This window comes from Scaptodrosophila lebanonensis, unplaced genomic scaffold (assembly GCF_003285725.1).
Source record: "Scaptodrosophila lebanonensis strain 11010-0011.00,11010-0021.00 unplaced genomic scaffold, SlebRS2 tig00000001-arrow-pilon, whole genome shotgun sequence".
Lineage (NCBI taxonomy): Eukaryota > Metazoa > Arthropoda > Insecta > Diptera > Drosophilidae > Scaptodrosophila > Scaptodrosophila lebanonensis.
The window spans coordinates 7188592-7205000 of record NW_022060529.1 but is presented as its reverse complement, the minus strand read 5'-3'; the positions used below and the strand labels follow the sequence as shown (position 1 = coordinate 7205000).

At 42.8% G+C, this 16409-nt stretch overlaps 3 protein-coding genes and 1 long non-coding RNA gene across 13 annotated transcripts in view; 1 reads left to right on the top strand and 3 right to left on the bottom strand.

The window, feature by feature from the left end:
* Positions 1–1950: 1950 nt before the first annotated feature.
* On the top strand, positions 1951–10263 carry LOC115634122 (nidogen-1). Its single transcript, XM_030531692.1, has 11 exons — positions 1951–2487; positions 5008–5487; positions 5545–6855; positions 7109–7379; positions 7441–7583; positions 7642–8051; positions 8112–8269; positions 8863–9117; positions 9176–9350; positions 9415–9699; positions 9756–10263. Exons 1-11 carry the CDS (start codon positions 2254–2256, stop codon positions 10033–10035), a joined length of 4002 nt encoding a protein of 1333 aa, XP_030387552.1. The 5' UTR covers positions 1951–2253; the 3' UTR covers positions 10036–10263.
* On the bottom strand, positions 7008–7788 carry LOC115634124. Of its 2 annotated transcripts, XR_003996407.1 has the most exons (3): positions 7630–7788; positions 7318–7578; positions 7008–7258 (listed from the first exon to the last, which is right to left on the bottom strand). It is a non-coding gene; the product is annotated as an uncharacterized LOC115634124 (long non-coding RNA). The 2 variants fall into 2 exon arrangements; XR_003996408.1 differs by lacking the exon at positions 7630–7788 and having other exon boundaries at positions 7008–7269; positions 7318–7453.
* On the bottom strand, positions 8233–8760 carry LOC115634123. The gene has a single exon (XM_030531693.1). It carries the CDS (start codon positions 8695–8697, stop codon positions 8365–8367), a length of 333 nt encoding a protein of 110 aa, XP_030387553.1. The 5' UTR covers positions 8698–8760; the 3' UTR covers positions 8233–8364.
* Positions 10264–10313: 50 nt separating the features above from the next.
* Positions 10314–16409, bottom strand: part of LOC115634121 (potassium channel subfamily T member 2) — a 123057-nt gene continuing 116961 nt past the window's right edge. For 3 of the 9 annotated variants that reach the window (XM_030531684.1, XM_030531687.1, XM_030531691.1), the window contains 6 exons: positions 15611–15841; positions 14946–15151; positions 14627–14851; positions 14512–14557; positions 13181–13369; positions 10314–13083 (listed from right to left, as the gene is read on the bottom strand). In XM_030531684.1, the coding sequence (XP_030387544.1) occupies positions 12820–13083; positions 13181–13369; positions 14512–14557; positions 14627–14851; positions 14946–15151; positions 15611–15841 (1161 nt within the window). In that variant the 3' untranslated portion in view covers positions 10314–12819. Of the gene's footprint in view, positions 13084–13180; positions 13370–14511; positions 14852–14945; positions 15152–15610; positions 15842–16409 lie in introns of all 9 variants that reach the window. The other 6 variants (XM_030531685.1, XM_030531688.1, XM_030531689.1 and 3 more) reach the window with 6 other exon arrangements.

The following is a 16409-nucleotide window of genomic DNA, read 5'->3' as shown; positions in this document are numbered from 1 at the left end:
TTGCTTATTTTGGATATGCAACTATACGAGTAGTGATGTGTGTTTGTCTGGTAGGTACTGCTTCTGGTACAGAGGAGCATGGGCCCGGAATCGCTTCATGGTGGCATGCGAGACAAGCAATCAAGCGGCACGTGCCCGTCTGAAGTTCATTTCGGCGGAAATAGAACGTGGCTAACTGGGCGCTGCTCCAACATTGCGCAAGTCTGTCTGCATTATTTATTTATCCGATTCTCTTCTCTTTTTGTGGTCCGCCCTCTAGCCCACCTAGAAAATAGGTATTGGGCAAGCATAGCAAGCCTATCCATTTGAGAAGTTATTTCCGAGCATGACTGCACACTGAAGTCAATTTTTGATGTTATACGTGTATCTGTACCATTAGTTACTCGAAAATTATACCGAATTGTTTAGTTATAAGTACAACTATGTACATATTTTAAAGAAGTAGAGCCTGAACGTCTGCTGCTACATATATGAGGTCCAGAGAGATAACTCCATCTATTTGCATTCAACGCTTGGAATAATTTTTTCGATTAATTTCTACTAACTAATTTTGATATGTGGAATGGAGAAGCCTTTTAACAGGCAAGGGAAAGACTGATTAATTGGAGAACATTTTCAAAATCTACATGCTCTTTAAAATTTTATAAATAAATAAATAAAAATAGAAAGATCATATTTATATTATTTTCAATCATCTTAAAATACTTGTAGTATATCTACAAATCTTCATACGAAAATAAATTTGTTCAATTCTTTTCATAATTTTCACTCCAAAAAGAACGGGGAATATTGTATATGGTGTATAAGTTTGCCTGATATTTTAAGTTCAAATAGTATGTACGGGTATAGTATATGATATTATCAGAAAGCAGTCGTTGAAAGATATTATTAAATCAATTAACATGCACGTGGCAATGGACTAAAAAAATTCAAAATGCGTGAAAATGGATTCGAATTAAAGATGAACGGTATAGGTATAGGTCTTTTCGTTTTTAATATTTTCCGATATCTTATACCTACAACGTATTTTTTCCTTTCTGAGGGTGTGCTTTTTCCGAAGTCTATATGTTCTTGACTTCCACTTACGGTCATTAAATAAGCAATAAATAAACTTTTTTACGAAAAGGGATATCAACAAAGATTAACAAACGGAATAAAATATTTGTTTGCAACTAGGACGGGTCTTTAAAGCTGCAATTACATAAAATAATCAATATAAATGTAATAAATGGATTAGATAAGTCTTCATTCACCCCACTCTTATGGTTAAAGAGTTCTCCGTTTTCGTAAGGACACAAGCTTGGCCAAATCGATTTGTAGTATCGTGCTGAACATAGGTTTATGGATTTATTTATACAAACTTTTTACTTAACTAGCTAACTTGGATACAAGTATTAATATCGCAGCATGTGCGAATTAGAAATGCTTGTGGATCGTAAATGTCAGGAAGAGCAATAAATTATCATAAACAATAAATATGCGAACTCGTAAGAACTTTCTCTGAGAGTCTGCATAGCATCTGTGGTTTCGCTATCTCTTTCTCTATCTCCAGTGTATGTGTGGAGAGTATTTGCTGTAGACTGTCTCAGTGCAACTTGTGGATGCTGTCTCGGGCTGTGAGTAAATATGCATATGAATATAATTATTTAGATGTGTTGGTATATCTGTAGAATTGCATGTGCATTATCCAGCAAGAAGGCACTCTCACACTCCTGCCTGGCGATACGAACAAAAACATTTTCCGTTCGGCAGCAATAGCGGGGGCAGAGACTGAGACTGAGGCGGTGGCTGAGGTTGAGGCGGAGGCAACAGCTGCCTCAGGGCCCACTGCTCGGCACGATCTTAAGAGTTTCCACACGGCAGCGAATGGTCTCAGTCGAGAAAGTGTTGTCAGCGCGTGTGGTTCGGTTCGGCTTTGTTCGGCATTTAGTCAAAGTCAAAGGCGCTTGTGTCGCCGCTCCAAGACACAATCACAATTCCAAAGACAAACTACAATACAAATATATATACCAGTTTATATATATATATATGTTGTAGCAGGCTGCCAGTTCGGTGGTAGCAATTTATTTATAAATTTGATATTTTTGGATCAAACGGAAAGCAAAGTTGTAGTGCCCAAGTGTTGCTCCTCCAAACATTCAATAAAACGCTGGTGTCTCGTCTTTTACTTGTGAAAATGGTGCTGGCGAAATTGTGAAATCGCTTCAGTTTTCAGAAAAGTGTGATAAGCTAACAATTTCAAATCGAGTGACAATGGCGGGTTTTGGCCAGCACTTGTGCCGTATTCTGGCGCTGGCCCTTCTCCTGAGCACTGCGGTCAGTGCTCAGTTCGAACATTACCTGGACAGTCTACGCGCCAATGAGCTATACGAGTTCAACGAGGGCACAGGCCATATTCAATATCTGCCCAAGGGCGACAGCGAGCAGTCGCTGCTCCAACTCCAATCACCGATTAATTTCTATGGCGAAAAATATGATCAGCTTTATGTGAGTAAGACCCAAGACCCATGTGCATATACAAGTATGTACATACTTATATACTTGTACGTGTAGATAGACGAGTATCTCTGAATTGCTTGCAATTTGTTGTCGATTCACAGATAAGTTCTATATTGCAACTTTGATGTTGAGTTACTGTGAATGAATGAATCCCCAGATTGCACTCTTCGGGTTTATTTTTTCTGATTTCTGATTTCTCATTTTTCACACCAGCACTGATAACCCCCGCTGCAGCAGCACGTAATGCAAAATGAGCGGTCTTTGAGACACTGTAGAGCATTGATAATCCCTATTTATACTTATATTTGAGTATGTAACGCTTACTAGTCCATTGCAAACAAACAAACAAACACGCACATGCACAGGCAGAGGAAAGGAGGTATTAAGTGTGGCATCTTTGTTGACGCGCATGCCGCCAAGTGTCGTTTATTTATAGCACAACAACATTCGACAGAAATCGACATTAATTTTCAGCAAACATGACAGCCCAGCTAGTGATTTCGAAACACAAACTGTGTACAACAACAGCATTGTAATTATTTACTATACATATGTATATGTTATACATAATACACACATACTTGTACACATATACAAAAGAATACTGCCGCTTGACCAAAATGCCGAGCGCGATAATTGCAGGCGTCAGAGAGGCGCGTGAAATCAATTCGCTTGTCCACTTGTGGGTTGGTCCATGCCCATGTCCATGCCCATGTGCTGTCTATGGTCTGAGGAGCCCCATTTTTTAGGCACTACAATAAATAGCCAGTCAAGCAACCAACCCATTGATGTCGCTACGCCACTCTGGCTAGATGCCAACGTTTTAGCGTTTTGTGTGCGTATTTACGAGTATATTAAAAATGATGAGCTCTTTTAGCTCACAAGAACGACGCCAGGCCAGAACAGAAGTGTCGCCTATTTTTGTTGTTTAATTAACTGAATTTATGTGTCTGAAATGGAAAATAGCACGCGGTCTAAAATGTTCATAGAAAGGCATACTCATAAAAAAATATTCATTACTCCGAAGTAATACGTTCCAGCTGGAAATTAAGTAAAAAAGCCTCTTTTTTCACAATTTTAATAGAGCGTTAAAATAGAATTTGCAGTAGTCTTTTAAAATGTACTATCGGGTAGAAATGTTCTATTCGTAAATCAAACAACTTCAATTAATAGAATACAACCAAAAATATAATTCTAATCTTATAATGTTTTCATACTTTCCGTCAACAATTCAAATTAAAGTCTTTAAATCGAATAGGTTAAAAAAAAGTTAAATATTTTGTTTTTAGTTTGCGGCTCTACAATAATTCTAAATTTGTAAAGCGACCCATCTCACTATACTAACTTAGCCTTTAAGTACTTTATATGATTTGCTAGGCCTCTTGCTGGGTATTTCGTGTATTTTCCTTAAATTCGCAGCAATCTATTATTTCCCTTAACCCTTTAGATATACTTGTAGTATGCATGCACATTATCACGTTCTATTTCAATTACGGCAAATGTTTTCCATTGGCACGCGTTCCCCAACTTGAGTGTGAGTTAAACAAATCACCCGCTAATCTGCCGGAATTCCACGCAAACGCGCCTGTCCGCCATTAGCGAATATTTCCACATCGCACTCAATGGACGCCTGTGCCCCGTGGCGTAGACGCCGTGCAGATAAAACTGATTTAAAAAGCTGCGCCGGCAGCAAAGGCATGCCACAGCAACATATTTAGAACACCTGTGTTCCAATTCCGCAGGAGAATTTGTTTATCTAGTCGAATGAAAAGAAGCAGCATTTCAAATGCTTTATAAAGATTTGGTGTTGTAGCGAAACGGTGCCAGAGAGTTCGGGTGCAGAGTGCATCAAGGCAGATCTCTGAGGACAGATATAACAGATGTACAATGTCGGCGGAACGGTGCGAAGGAATTTGAACTCATTCTGGCCAGATACTCGTAGGAGTGGTTGCTAAAGTGTGGAAAGGCCGAGGTAGGGGGCGCAAAGTGCCGACAAGGAAGTCAATTAAGAAAGTCATTAGAGGCGGCAGCCATGACTCGTTGGCTTAAAATCGGCTCCGCACTATTGTTTTTGTAGTTGTTTCTATTTGAGTTAATGATTTGTTTTTATTTTGTTTCCGCCACTTTGGGAATGCACAGACGCCCTATGAGGGTGTTATAGTCGGCCCTTAAGTGGCCAACAACAGGCACATTAATGAGCACTTGGCATTCATCCACAAGCATATGCCTGTCTAATTGATGGGCAATACGTGCGCTTGTGTGTGTGTGTGTGTTTGTGTGAAGTGATCGCACTTCTTTTTGAAATCCAAGCCGTGTCAGTCGAGCGTGAAGAAGAACTTCCTCTTACTTAGAGAGCTAAACATCCTTCACACACCATTAAAATCCCTCTCTTTTCACGCCTTTTCAAGAGATAATCAGGAGTGTCTAATTGATACTTACCACTTAGTATATCTTAATCCTAATCGCATTTATCTCACTTGGGTGCTCTTTATTCTTGTCCCTCTACAGATCAACACGAATGGCATATTGACATTCAATGTGGAATTCGCTGAATACCTAAATCAACCGTTCCCCCTGGAGTACCCGTCTATTGCCCCGTTCTATTCGAACGTGGATACCTCTGATAGCGATGAAAACAGCTCCATTACCCTTTTCGAGACAAACGATTCGGGCGCTCTCTATAAGGCACAGCAACTGATACGCTACGCCTTCAGTGAGGAGCAGGATTTTGAAGCCAGGCAACTGATTGTGGCCACCTGGCGTAATGTGGGGTACTTCGACTCAAAAACGGACAGAGTAAACACTTTTCAAGTGGCGCTGATTGTAAATGAAGAGCAGACCTTTGTGCAGTTCATCTATCCCGAGGGTGGTCTGAATTGGCTGCAGGGGGAGGCTGGTTCTTTAGGTCTACCCGACATACGAGCCCAAGCTGGTTTTGTAGCCGAGGATGGACGTTATTTCAATCTGAATGGGTCTGGCTCGGAGAATGTAAGTACCGACAAATTTATAATTTTCAGTTTTTAATTCTTTAACGCTGCTATGCAGGCACGGTTTCTAAGCGAGAGCACCAATCTGGGTGTCCCTGGCGTTTGGCTCTATGCAGCGGGTCCTTTGGCTGAGGGTGAGAATGTGCGCATCCCAGATAACGCGGAGACACGCACGGAATCGCCCGCTCTGGCCCAGACATGCAACGCCAATAGCCATCAGTGCGACACGCATGCGCAGTGCCACGACAAAGCCGAGGGCTATTGTTGCGTCTGCCAGCCCGGCTACTATGGCAACGGACGCGCCTGCATTGCCAACGATGTGCCGATTCGCGTCACTGGTTCTTTGGAGGGTGACCTGAATGGAGTTCCAGTCGATGAGCGTGCCAAGCTGCAGTCCTACGTAGTCACCTCCGATGCGCGCAGCTACACGGCCGTAAACCCGGTTAGCACAGAGCTGGGTGCCCAGCTACGTCTGGTTTTGCCTCTACTGACCACCATTGGCTGGCTGTTCGCCAAGCCAGTGGGTGGCGCCGTTAACGGCTACCAGCTGACAGGAGGACATTACGTGCACACATCGCGCATTCAGTATGACTCTGGAGAGGTACTACTGGTCAATCAGACATTCGAGGGACTTAACTATTGGGATCAACTGGACGTAAAAATTACACTGCATGGCTCAGTGCCACAAGTGTCGCATTCGGAACCATTGCACCTGGCTGATTATACTGATGAGTATCGTTTTGTGCGTCCTGGAGAGCTGCACTCCGAGTACTCGCACCAGCTGGAACTCTCCCAAGAGCAGCGCGTCATTGGCTGCCAGGTGGAGCAAACCATTATCTACCAAAGCTGCTTGCGTGACGATGATGCAGATCCAACGGACACTTCCGTGCTTCAGAAGGTATCAAAAATAGTGCTGGACTACTCCGAGCGCGATCAAGCGCTGCGCACGAGCGCGGTAAACAAGATTGGCGTGGATGCCGAATCCAATGCTTGTACCGATGGTAGTGCCCAGTGCGGGGAAAACGCAGTCTGTGTACCTTACGATGACACCTATCGATGTGACTGCCGCCATGGCTTTGGACCGCAGCTGGACGAGCGCGGCGCAGAAATTTGCCTGGACATTGACGAGTGTGCCTCGGGAACGCACGTTTGTGACGATAATGCCTTGTGTACCAACAACGAGGGCGGCTTCACCTGCATCTGCTACGATGGCTACGAGGGCAACGGCTACCGTTGCCTGCGTAACAACACTGCTGACAATATTGAGTACTCCACACCTGCGCCTCTGCCCCCAACCTACGAAGGCGACAGTGCCGAAGTTCCCAATGGAAACGTGGACTACCCGCCCCAGCAACAGTATGAATGTCATGTGAGTTACTCCATAACCTGGGAGTTCTGCTAAGCAGCCTAGCTTGGGATACATTTTTTTTTTTGTTTTTTCATCCAATCTTAATGTTGTGGAATAGTTTAGGTATATCTTTAGGACTCTAGATGTGACCAAACTTCACATGAACTTTCTGATTTCTGTTATTTTTAAACTCAAACTGTTGTTGTTATTGAGATTACCTATAGGTAACTGTATTTAAAGATTTCAATAACGGCGCCTATTTTTGTCTTTCCAGCGTTGTGCCCCTGATGCCGATTGCTATGAAGGTCGTTGTATATGCCGCAGTGGATTCTCGGGCAACGGCTACAGTTGCGTCAATATCTGTGGCCATGACGAGGTATGGGAACACGGCCGCTGCGTGCCCCTGCTTCTAGATGAGCACGAGCTGGAGGCAAACTGCAATGAGGAGGGTGATTGCAACTGCCCGGAAGGCTATGAACTCACCGAAGATTCCAGGACATGCCGTTACATACTGCACTATCCAGTCGAGCCGTCCGAGGATTTGGGTGAGTCTCCAGCGTTTGGGCTAAACCAAGAAATCATTTTTTGTAAAATTCGTTTCTACAGTTCCCTGCGACGTTGACGCCAATTGTCACATCAATGCCACCTGCGCTTGGTACGAACAAGAGCTGCGTCATATTTGCACCTGCAATCCTGGTCTGAGTGGCGACGGCTACAACTGCGACCCCATCGACGATTCCTGTGCTATGGTAAGTGTAATAAGCAAGCTGCGAGTGAATTCTATATTAAATGTACCTAATTTCTTAGCGGCCTGACATCTGCGATCCGCACGCTAGTTGCCAGTATCAGGAGCAGTTGGACAAATCTGAGTGTGTATGCGAGCGAGGCTACAGAGGCGATGGCTTCCACTGCCAGTTGGAGCCCGAGTGCCAATGGAGTGCCGACTGTGGTGATAGTGCCTTCTGTGACAACGGTGTATGCCAATGCAATGAGGGCTTAGAACGGGACGCCAATGATCTGTGCGTCCAGTCCGGTCGCTGTGGCGCCGTCTTCTGCGGCTCCAATGCCATTTGCAAGTGGGATGCTAGCCAGGGCGTTCAATATTGTGCTTGCCTCGATGGCTACGAAGGTGATGCTCTTGAAGGTTGCACCAGCAAACCGGAACCCTGCAACGTACGCAATACCTGTGGCATTCACGCCACCTGTGAACCTACTGAGTAAGTGAACTGATTTTGATTCGTTGATATTCTTAAAGCTCACTCTATTTAATCCTCCAGAGATCCTGCCCACTATGAGTGTCAGTGCAACGCTGGTTACCATGGCGATGGCTACGTTTGTATCGAGGAACTGAACTGCCTGAATAAGCCCACTCTCTGTGACATGAACGCCAAGTGCCATTCCACTAATACCGGACTTGTGTGCGTCTGCAATCAGGGTGAGTTCGAATCGGGTCAATCCAGATGTTCGACTTTTTATTTATACTGGCAAGGGATTCTCCAAAAGAATGGAATTCAGTTCGCCGGTGATCCCTCACTTCTTGCTGGGTATGTCCAGGGATCGTTTCTGCTCGGTCGGCGGGCACGAGGTGAAAAAGCAAAATCCGAAAATGGCCAAGCAGAGCAGAACGTTCAGGTAGCCGTTATTCCGATCCCAGGTCATGGGGTGTGAGAAGAACTCACGCATGGACTGCATAGGTGAGATGCGCCTGCTCACAGTCTCGGTTGCCTTCTGAGTGTAGGATCGTTTCGCCAAAGCCATTGCGCCCGGTAATTGAGCCGCACGAAGAATCAGAATGCCATTAGAAAAGGAACGCATGTTGCCCAAGCTCAAGGTCTTCGAGAACAGCTTATGAAACGGCAACATCTTACTAAGCTTCCAGGCAGTACTAACAATTTTGCATTTATCAAAACCGAAACGAAATATTTGTGTATTGGTAGAACCGAATATGACGAATGCCCTTGTGGGACAATGGAATTTTACCTCAGCGCTTACTATGCTAATCGGAAATTTTCAATTCTTCCACTTAAGGTTTCTACGGCAATGGGTCAGTGTGCTTTGAACGACAGCAGCACGAATCAGACTTCTTGATTGTCAGTCAAGGCGTGATGATCGTTCGTGTGCCTCTTAATGGACGCAATGTACTTCCAATTTCGGTCACATCCATGGCCATTGGCTTAGATAAGGATTGTGTGGAAGGTCGCATTTACTGGGGTGACATTTCAACCAAGAAAATTATGAGCTCCAAGTACGACGGCACCGATGCCCGTCCCTTCATAACCACCGGTAAGATTAAATTAAAAAAAATTATTGTATCCAAAGTTTACGTTTTTTTCCCTTGAAGACATTGAGTCGCCAGAGGGTATTGCCATTGATGTTGTATCACGTCGCTTATACTGGACGGATTCGGTTAAGGATACCATTGAAGTAGCTAGTCTAGACGACCCCACACTGCGTGCTGTCATTATTAATAAGCAGCTGGTAAATCCTCGCGGCATTGCTGTGGATCCCATTAGAGAGTGCGTTACAAATTCTTTTATCTGCACTTTATTTAATAACAAAATATCCTCTTCATTTGTCTAGAAAAATCTATTGGTCCGACTGGGATCGCGCCGGACCAAAGATTGAATTTTCAGATCTCGATGGCACGGGCCGTGAGATACTTTTGGGCAAGGACGCCGTCAATCTGCCAAACTCGCTGGTTGTACTGGAGTCGAGCGGCGAGCTGTGCTTTGCCGATGCTGGCACCAAAAAGGTCGAATGCATTGATGCGCACAGCCATCAAATACGCACTATTTCCAATGATCTGTCCTATCCGTTTGGTCTGACCTTTACACACGATCAATTTTATTGGACCGACTGGACAACGTAAGTAAACGTAAGATAATTTATATCCATATTTTAATTGTGCTTTAATGCCACAGCAAGAAGCTCGAGAGCGTGAACAATCAGGGCGAGCGCCAGAAATCCATTCAGACGCCCTTCTTCGGCAGTCACAAAATGTACGGCATGACCTCCGTGGAGCAGAACTGTCCGCAATTCGAGAGTCCTTGCCAAATCAACAATGGCGGCTGCACGGATGCTCGCCTGTGCCTGGTCAATCGTAAGGCCCCATCAGGCAAGAGCTGCAAGTGCACCAGCGCCTCCACATCCTGTAATGTGCCCACGCCCTATGCCTTTGCCAATGCGGGTCCACGAATGTGAAGCGCACAAAGCAAAAGAGCTTCTGTGCAAAATTGAAAAACTAATTAATTAACTAAAGCTAAATTATAAATTATTTTTGGATACGCATACAACACATGGCCCTCTCTAAAGGCGCTGCCCTTCTGCTAATACTCATCATGGGAATCGAAACCAAATTTTGAATTAAACTAATGTCTGTGCCATTTTTGTAAAAGTTCTCAACTAAAGCTAACTAAAAGTAAATGAGTATCATCAATATGGCTTTAAATCAAAAAATACTAAGTATATACAGACACGTATGCTGTCTTGCTATATTTGAATTTATTGTGTGAATTTCAGCTATGCTTTAAATAGCATAGATAGGTATTACAGCAAGTCTATGAGCTAACCATATACATACACAATAGTTTTGTTTATTATTTAGTTAAATACTGGGATGCCTCCTAAGGACTTGCCAGCACATGTGTCCTTCTCTCGTATTATACATCCCGTATACAATTGGCTTTTGCGGCCTGACAAGTTTGGGTTTTTGTTTTGTACATTGAGACCAGATTCACAGGTGTATACTATTTGCTATTACTATTGATGTGCCGACTGTAGCTACAGCTATACTTTCATATATTTAGTTACATATACTTGTATGTACGAGTATGTTATGCATACGAGTATACGAGTACATATTTAATCTTATCTAATTGGGCATACAAAACGGCACACATCCAATTGTGTGTGTCCTTAAGCTTGCATGCCCAATATAAGGTTTTGAGACACTGGAATGCATTTCATATTTCATCTTCATCGTTGAGTAAAATTCGCTTATAGATCTGTGTGCACTTTTTGTTTGTTGTTGTGTGAATATGTATGTGTTTTATGGTAGGTACGTCATATGCTTTAGCTACAATATTTTCTATCGGTAGACACAGGTATGTACGTGTTTAAATAAACTTCATTGATTTTGAGTCGTGTCTGGTGCTAACTAATGAAGGTGCAAATGCTTACAGACTATTTTCTATGTGGCTCTCTATATTTAGAGACTAGACTTGCTAAATTTCTAATGCTTATTGACAGAACAGCCCGGCCTAAGTTAGTAACTTTTTCAAATGCAATTTATCTGTTTCTAATTATATATACAATTTCACGCCCACTTCCACCTGCCGCGGATTGCAGTTTCAGTTTTAGGCCTTTAAGTTTATCAAATTGAATTCAGCTGCAAAGCATTGGTTTTCCTGCAATCCATGACTGATGAAATATATATGTATATCTTTCTTAGTTTTATTACTATGTTCTAGCAATTTGATGCTGATTATTTTTATGTACTTTTTACGGGTATAGCTCATTGAATTTGGTACAGTTGGCCGACAGTTAGTCGATACAGCATAGATAGACGTATGATATTCATTAGATGTAGGGCTTATAAATAAGTACATATATTATAATACAATTAATTAGCAGCAGTTCGCATGCTTTGAGCAGCTAAACTATTTCGCTCACTCCATCGACTTACGAGTATATACTATATATGGAGCTAGTAATTGTTAGTGTCATTTCTAATATAAAATTCTGTTGTTTTGCGTTTTCATAGTTTTAAACAGTTCATTGAATACTTATCTCTGAAACATATACATTCCCATATACATACATACATCAAATGTATTTACATACACATAGTTATATACTAGTACAATTATCTAAATTAGTTTGTCTTGTAAAGCATTAGAGTATACCAAAGCCCTTCGCAATCTATGAAAATGTATTCGTTTTTTTATACGCTCATTCAAAATGTTTCATAGATTATCATAAAAATATGTTTATGTAATTTTATTCTTTGATAAATTCAACTTGTGTTGTGGTTTTTGGTGTATAGTACAAAACATTAATAGCACCTTCAATGAAATATGTTGGGTTCATTATAAAATTAGTTTAATAACCATAAACTGAAATGCTGATGGCATGATTAGAATGAAGACTTAAGTGTACGTCGTTTTAAGAGACTTTAGAAAACCAATGTGAAATGTGCAATCCCTCCCTATCAATTTTGTTTAAGCCACAACAAATTGTGGAATTGTGCAAAGGTCCGACACAAGAGCTTTATTCTACTATGAATTCGCAAAAACTATGCTACATGGTATGGTATAAATAATTCGCTTAAGTCTAGGACACATACACATAGCATCTAACGCACTTTTTAACCATGAGTACTAGTTTGTATGCACTATGACCAATATCTCTCATCATGCCCCATATATACAGCTAACTTATGGTTATTCCCCACTACACATTTTTGGGTATACGCCGCATTCATTCCATAGTTTAACTACATTGTTGTTCCCAAAACACATTTGCCTCATTTGAATAAAGCAGACAGAATTTTGCATAAAATTTATTGCTCTAATAGGCATTTTGAATTCAAACGATAAGCACATCTCAATTAAATACTGCAAAAAGCATAATCTTTCTTTTATTAATCACTATAATTATATTGAATGCTTAACTTAGGTTTCTTCTCCTAGTTGCCAATTCGTGTGAACATTTATTCATTTATCAATCAAAATATTTGCTTGAGTAGCCTATGTAGTAATTATTTACAAGTGAGCGCCTGCGAGTAGGCAACACTTTTTGCTCTTCAATGTTAGCCGAGGCCCACACCACACAGACAATTCTGCGGATAGCTTTATGGAGGGTGGGTTTGTGTATGATTTGGGGACTTTAAAACTTATCCTTGCGTCTGTGGGTGCTGGCCGTATTCTATATCCATTTGTTTTTCGACATCGATGAGCGGAGTCGGCGACCCCACATGAGGTTGTATCATACAATCGTGCCCTGCAAATGCTGCGGGGACTGCACCTGGGAGGACTGGGGCAGCGAGTCCTGAGCCTGTAGTGAGGCTGACGAAGTGCTCGGTCCGCCCAAATCAGCAGTGTTGATGGCCAGTGAAGAGCCTAGCATGCCGCCGGAGCTGCCCAACGTCGAGGGATTGATGCCACCGCCAGCGCCGCTCCCCAACATGCATGGCACCCCCAGCATAGGGGTTGGCTCCTCCGGGGGCGTGACCTGCAATGAAATTTGATTCTATTTCGTGCCAAATTGAATGTGTTTGTGTATGTGTATGCGTGTGTTTATAGCTGTGATTATTAGGGCGTATGGATCAACAACTAGCAGGACGTACCTCAAGACCAATGCTGCCGTTAAGCGATATCTTGATGGGATTGCTGTGATTCGTTGCCTGCATTAACGTTGTAAAGTGACTAATGCCGATCTCCTCGAGCGAGGATTTGCGCCGCCCGTGGCTGACACCGACGTTGGGCAGGCCCTGCCGCAACGAGGAGGAACGACGCAGCAAAATGTCGTTATCGATCTGAAAACATTTACAAAAGTCGGGCGCACACAAATGGTGGCAATTAGTTTGTTACTAGAACTGATTTTTTTTGGCGTGCCAACAAAAAATAAATCAAAAAGCGTTATAAAAAATTTTACGATATGCAATCAATATACACTATATAATATTTAAAAGTAACACATTAAGACTTGAAGATGCACAGTGTTAGCGCCTTCGGTCCGTACGAATGGCGAATCGGTGCGAGTGCAGCGCTCACGGAAACGGGACGTGATTTATCCGCTTCGCACGTGCTTTGGTTATGGGTGTTGGGTATTGATTCAAGTTGCTTGAAGTTGTTGTAATCGTTGAACTTGTGCCTGTGCCTGTGCCTGTGCCTGTTGCAATGCCTGTGCTTGTTGTTGTTATTGTAGCTACTGTTGTAGTTGGTTTGACTCTGATTGTTGTAGCTGCGGCTTCGAATGCGATTTCGTGAATGGATTTTCAAGCATTTGAAGAATTTAAACTGAACAACAATTTTGATGCTTGTCTATATACTATATGTGTATATGCATGTGTGTGTGTGTCTTTGTGTGATAGTGCCTACGTATAATTGTGTGTGTGCTGCTGGCGAAGTGTTAAGTCTACAGTCAAACTATTCTAAAACAATTATAAGATCTATGGCGGAAATGCACAGTCGTTCTTGTCGAATATATAGAATCATAATTAGTTTGACTGTAGGATCTGAATTTGTCAGCCAATTACAATTACAAATAATTGTAGGTGGGATAGGAATGGAACTGTCCGGTGCGCTGTGATGCACAGCGAATCTGAGCGCAGAGTTGCCGTTTAGCATGCGAGATTATAGTATCGTGGCAATTCTGCGCCATATTCGGGAATACATCAAACCCACAGACGACGGTCCATGGTAACATACATGTACATACATACTTGTACTTAGTATGTGTGTATGTTTGCAAGTTTAAAAAATGGTAGAATGGTACAGTTGTGCCCAAAATCAATGCAAACACAGGCAAACCGAACTTGTTTATAGTAATTTGGTGTGAGTGTGAAAAAGAAACGCAACGAATTGAAAATGAAATCGAACAAGCACAGAGAGCGAAAGAGAATGTAAAGAAAAATGAAAGGGGAACAGGTGTGTGTGATAGAGAATAATAGCCAACCCGCAATGAGTTACTCCTGCCGCGCTGTGAGCCAACCACCGTCGGGCTGTCGGGTAGAGAAAGAGAATTCGATTTAATTTGCTGTATCGGCGGGGTACAGCGCTGCGATCCATACCCGGCCAACGTCTGAACGCTCTGCATTTGCATGGGGTTCAAGCCGGCAATGCCGGAACCCCGACGCGAACCCGCACCGACGGCGGCGTTTGGCATTGTTGGCATTTGGGGGCCGCATGTGGCACCCAAATTGATATTTGAGCAAAACGAGATGTTCGATTTGCGACGCGAATTGTGACGCTCGAAGGTTTTCTGTGCCGAAAACGGCGACGGACGAACCAGATAGCTGTGGATTGAGCAGAGAGGGAGAGAATAGAAAATACAGAGCAGTGGTTGAACATTATGCGTCTGCTGGTTTCCTCGCCTATATTCGTACTTACATCAGATCACCCTCCTCCAGCTTGAGATCACAGCTCGGATTAATTATCACATAGGAGAGGTGATTGCGTTTCTCGCTGACATCGTCATAATCCACGGTTGGCAAATTCAACGACTCCATCCGACTGCGCACCAGATTGGCAATTTCGGCCCTTTCGATTTGCTGAGCGTGATTGTCGCGCGCCTCGTCCGCCAAATTGATTGAGTACTGCAAATGCAATGGGCACATTGTTAGCACTAAATTTGGCTAAATTGACAAAATAATTCGCCTTTTTTTTGCTGCTGTGTACGTGTGTGCTAGCATGTTGAGATGTACATGTGTATGTGTGAGGTTACATGAGACGAGCTCAAGGCCTTTTTTAATTTATCTGTTCGCTACGGCAGACAGCATGCTACGTTCCTCAAGAGCATGCTGCAAAGCGTTTAACACAAAAGGAAATGGCCGAGCCTACCTACCTGAGCGCACTCACAGACTTACACACACACACACATTAGAGTGGGGCTTGGATTCACGTTCCTGTGATGGGCCAACGATGGCTTAGAACAAACTTAGCTGCCAAGTTTGGCCATCGAGTGGAAACTTTGTAATTAGGCTCATACAGATTCGATTTAGATTCGATTAGTCACAGCATATGAGATAATGAAATGAATTTGACTTGTTACTTACTGATGATCCCTTGCGCTCCGAGCAACCACCCAAACAGTTGACGGACTTTCGGCGTTGCCGGCGACTGCTGCCCACGCCACCACCACCACCACCACCACCAGCACCGCCACCAATACCACTACCGCCATCAGGGCTCATGACGCCACCTGCTGAGGGCGGCCGATAGGTAACACCTCGCAGCATTTCCGTGCTGTCCTTTGCCGAGTCGGGCGTGCCAGTTTCCTCGTCGTACTGTGTGTGGTTGTGGTTGGTTGGTTGGTTTTTGGTTTGTTGTATTCGTGGTTGTATGCAAATTTGGGTGAATTTCGATTAAACACAAAATGATTTCCATTTTTAATTGATTTTTAATTGAAATGTCTAATTGCTCTTGTGGATGTTTATTTAAGAACTTATGTATGTTTGCGATTTTGTTTTGCTTCACAATATTTGTGTGGCCAATTAACAATGTAACATTTAGAAATGTGTAGACATGCGTTGAACACCAAACTAAAAGCCGAAACATATAATGGTCGATTACTGTAGTATAGTATGTGTAGATCGCTCTTTTGGTAAACAATGATAAATACATATAGCCATAATTGTTTGAATTAGCTCAACTCAAAAGGAAAATAATATATGTACTTTGGCAGGTGCATTGCAGGCGGGCTTAAGCATTTAGAACATTGCAAGAAACTTCAATCCGTGCATTACGTCTTCCCATCCACAAAAGATTTTATCTACCGAGGCAAACTTAATCGTATACACAATCAACTACAAAACTGTTACTAACACCAATGACATTCAATTGTTTGGTCTACTT

Coding starts and splice junctions, on each gene's coding strand:
- LOC115634123 (XM_030531693.1), bottom strand. CDS start 8,697: ATGTTGCCGTTTCATAAGCTGTTCTCGAAGACCTTGAGCTTGGGCAAC.
- LOC115634122 (XM_030531692.1), top strand. CDS start 2,254: ATGGCGGGTTTTGGCCAGCACTTGTGCCGTATTCTGGCGCTGGCCCTT. Junction 7,584..7,641: donor TCGACGATTCCTGTGCTATG/GTAAGTGTAATA, acceptor CTAATTTCTTAG/CGGCCTGACATCTGCGATCC. Junction 9,700..9,755: donor TATTGGACCGACTGGACAAC/GTAAGTAAACGT, acceptor TTAATGCCACAG/CAAGAAGCTCGAGAGCGTGA.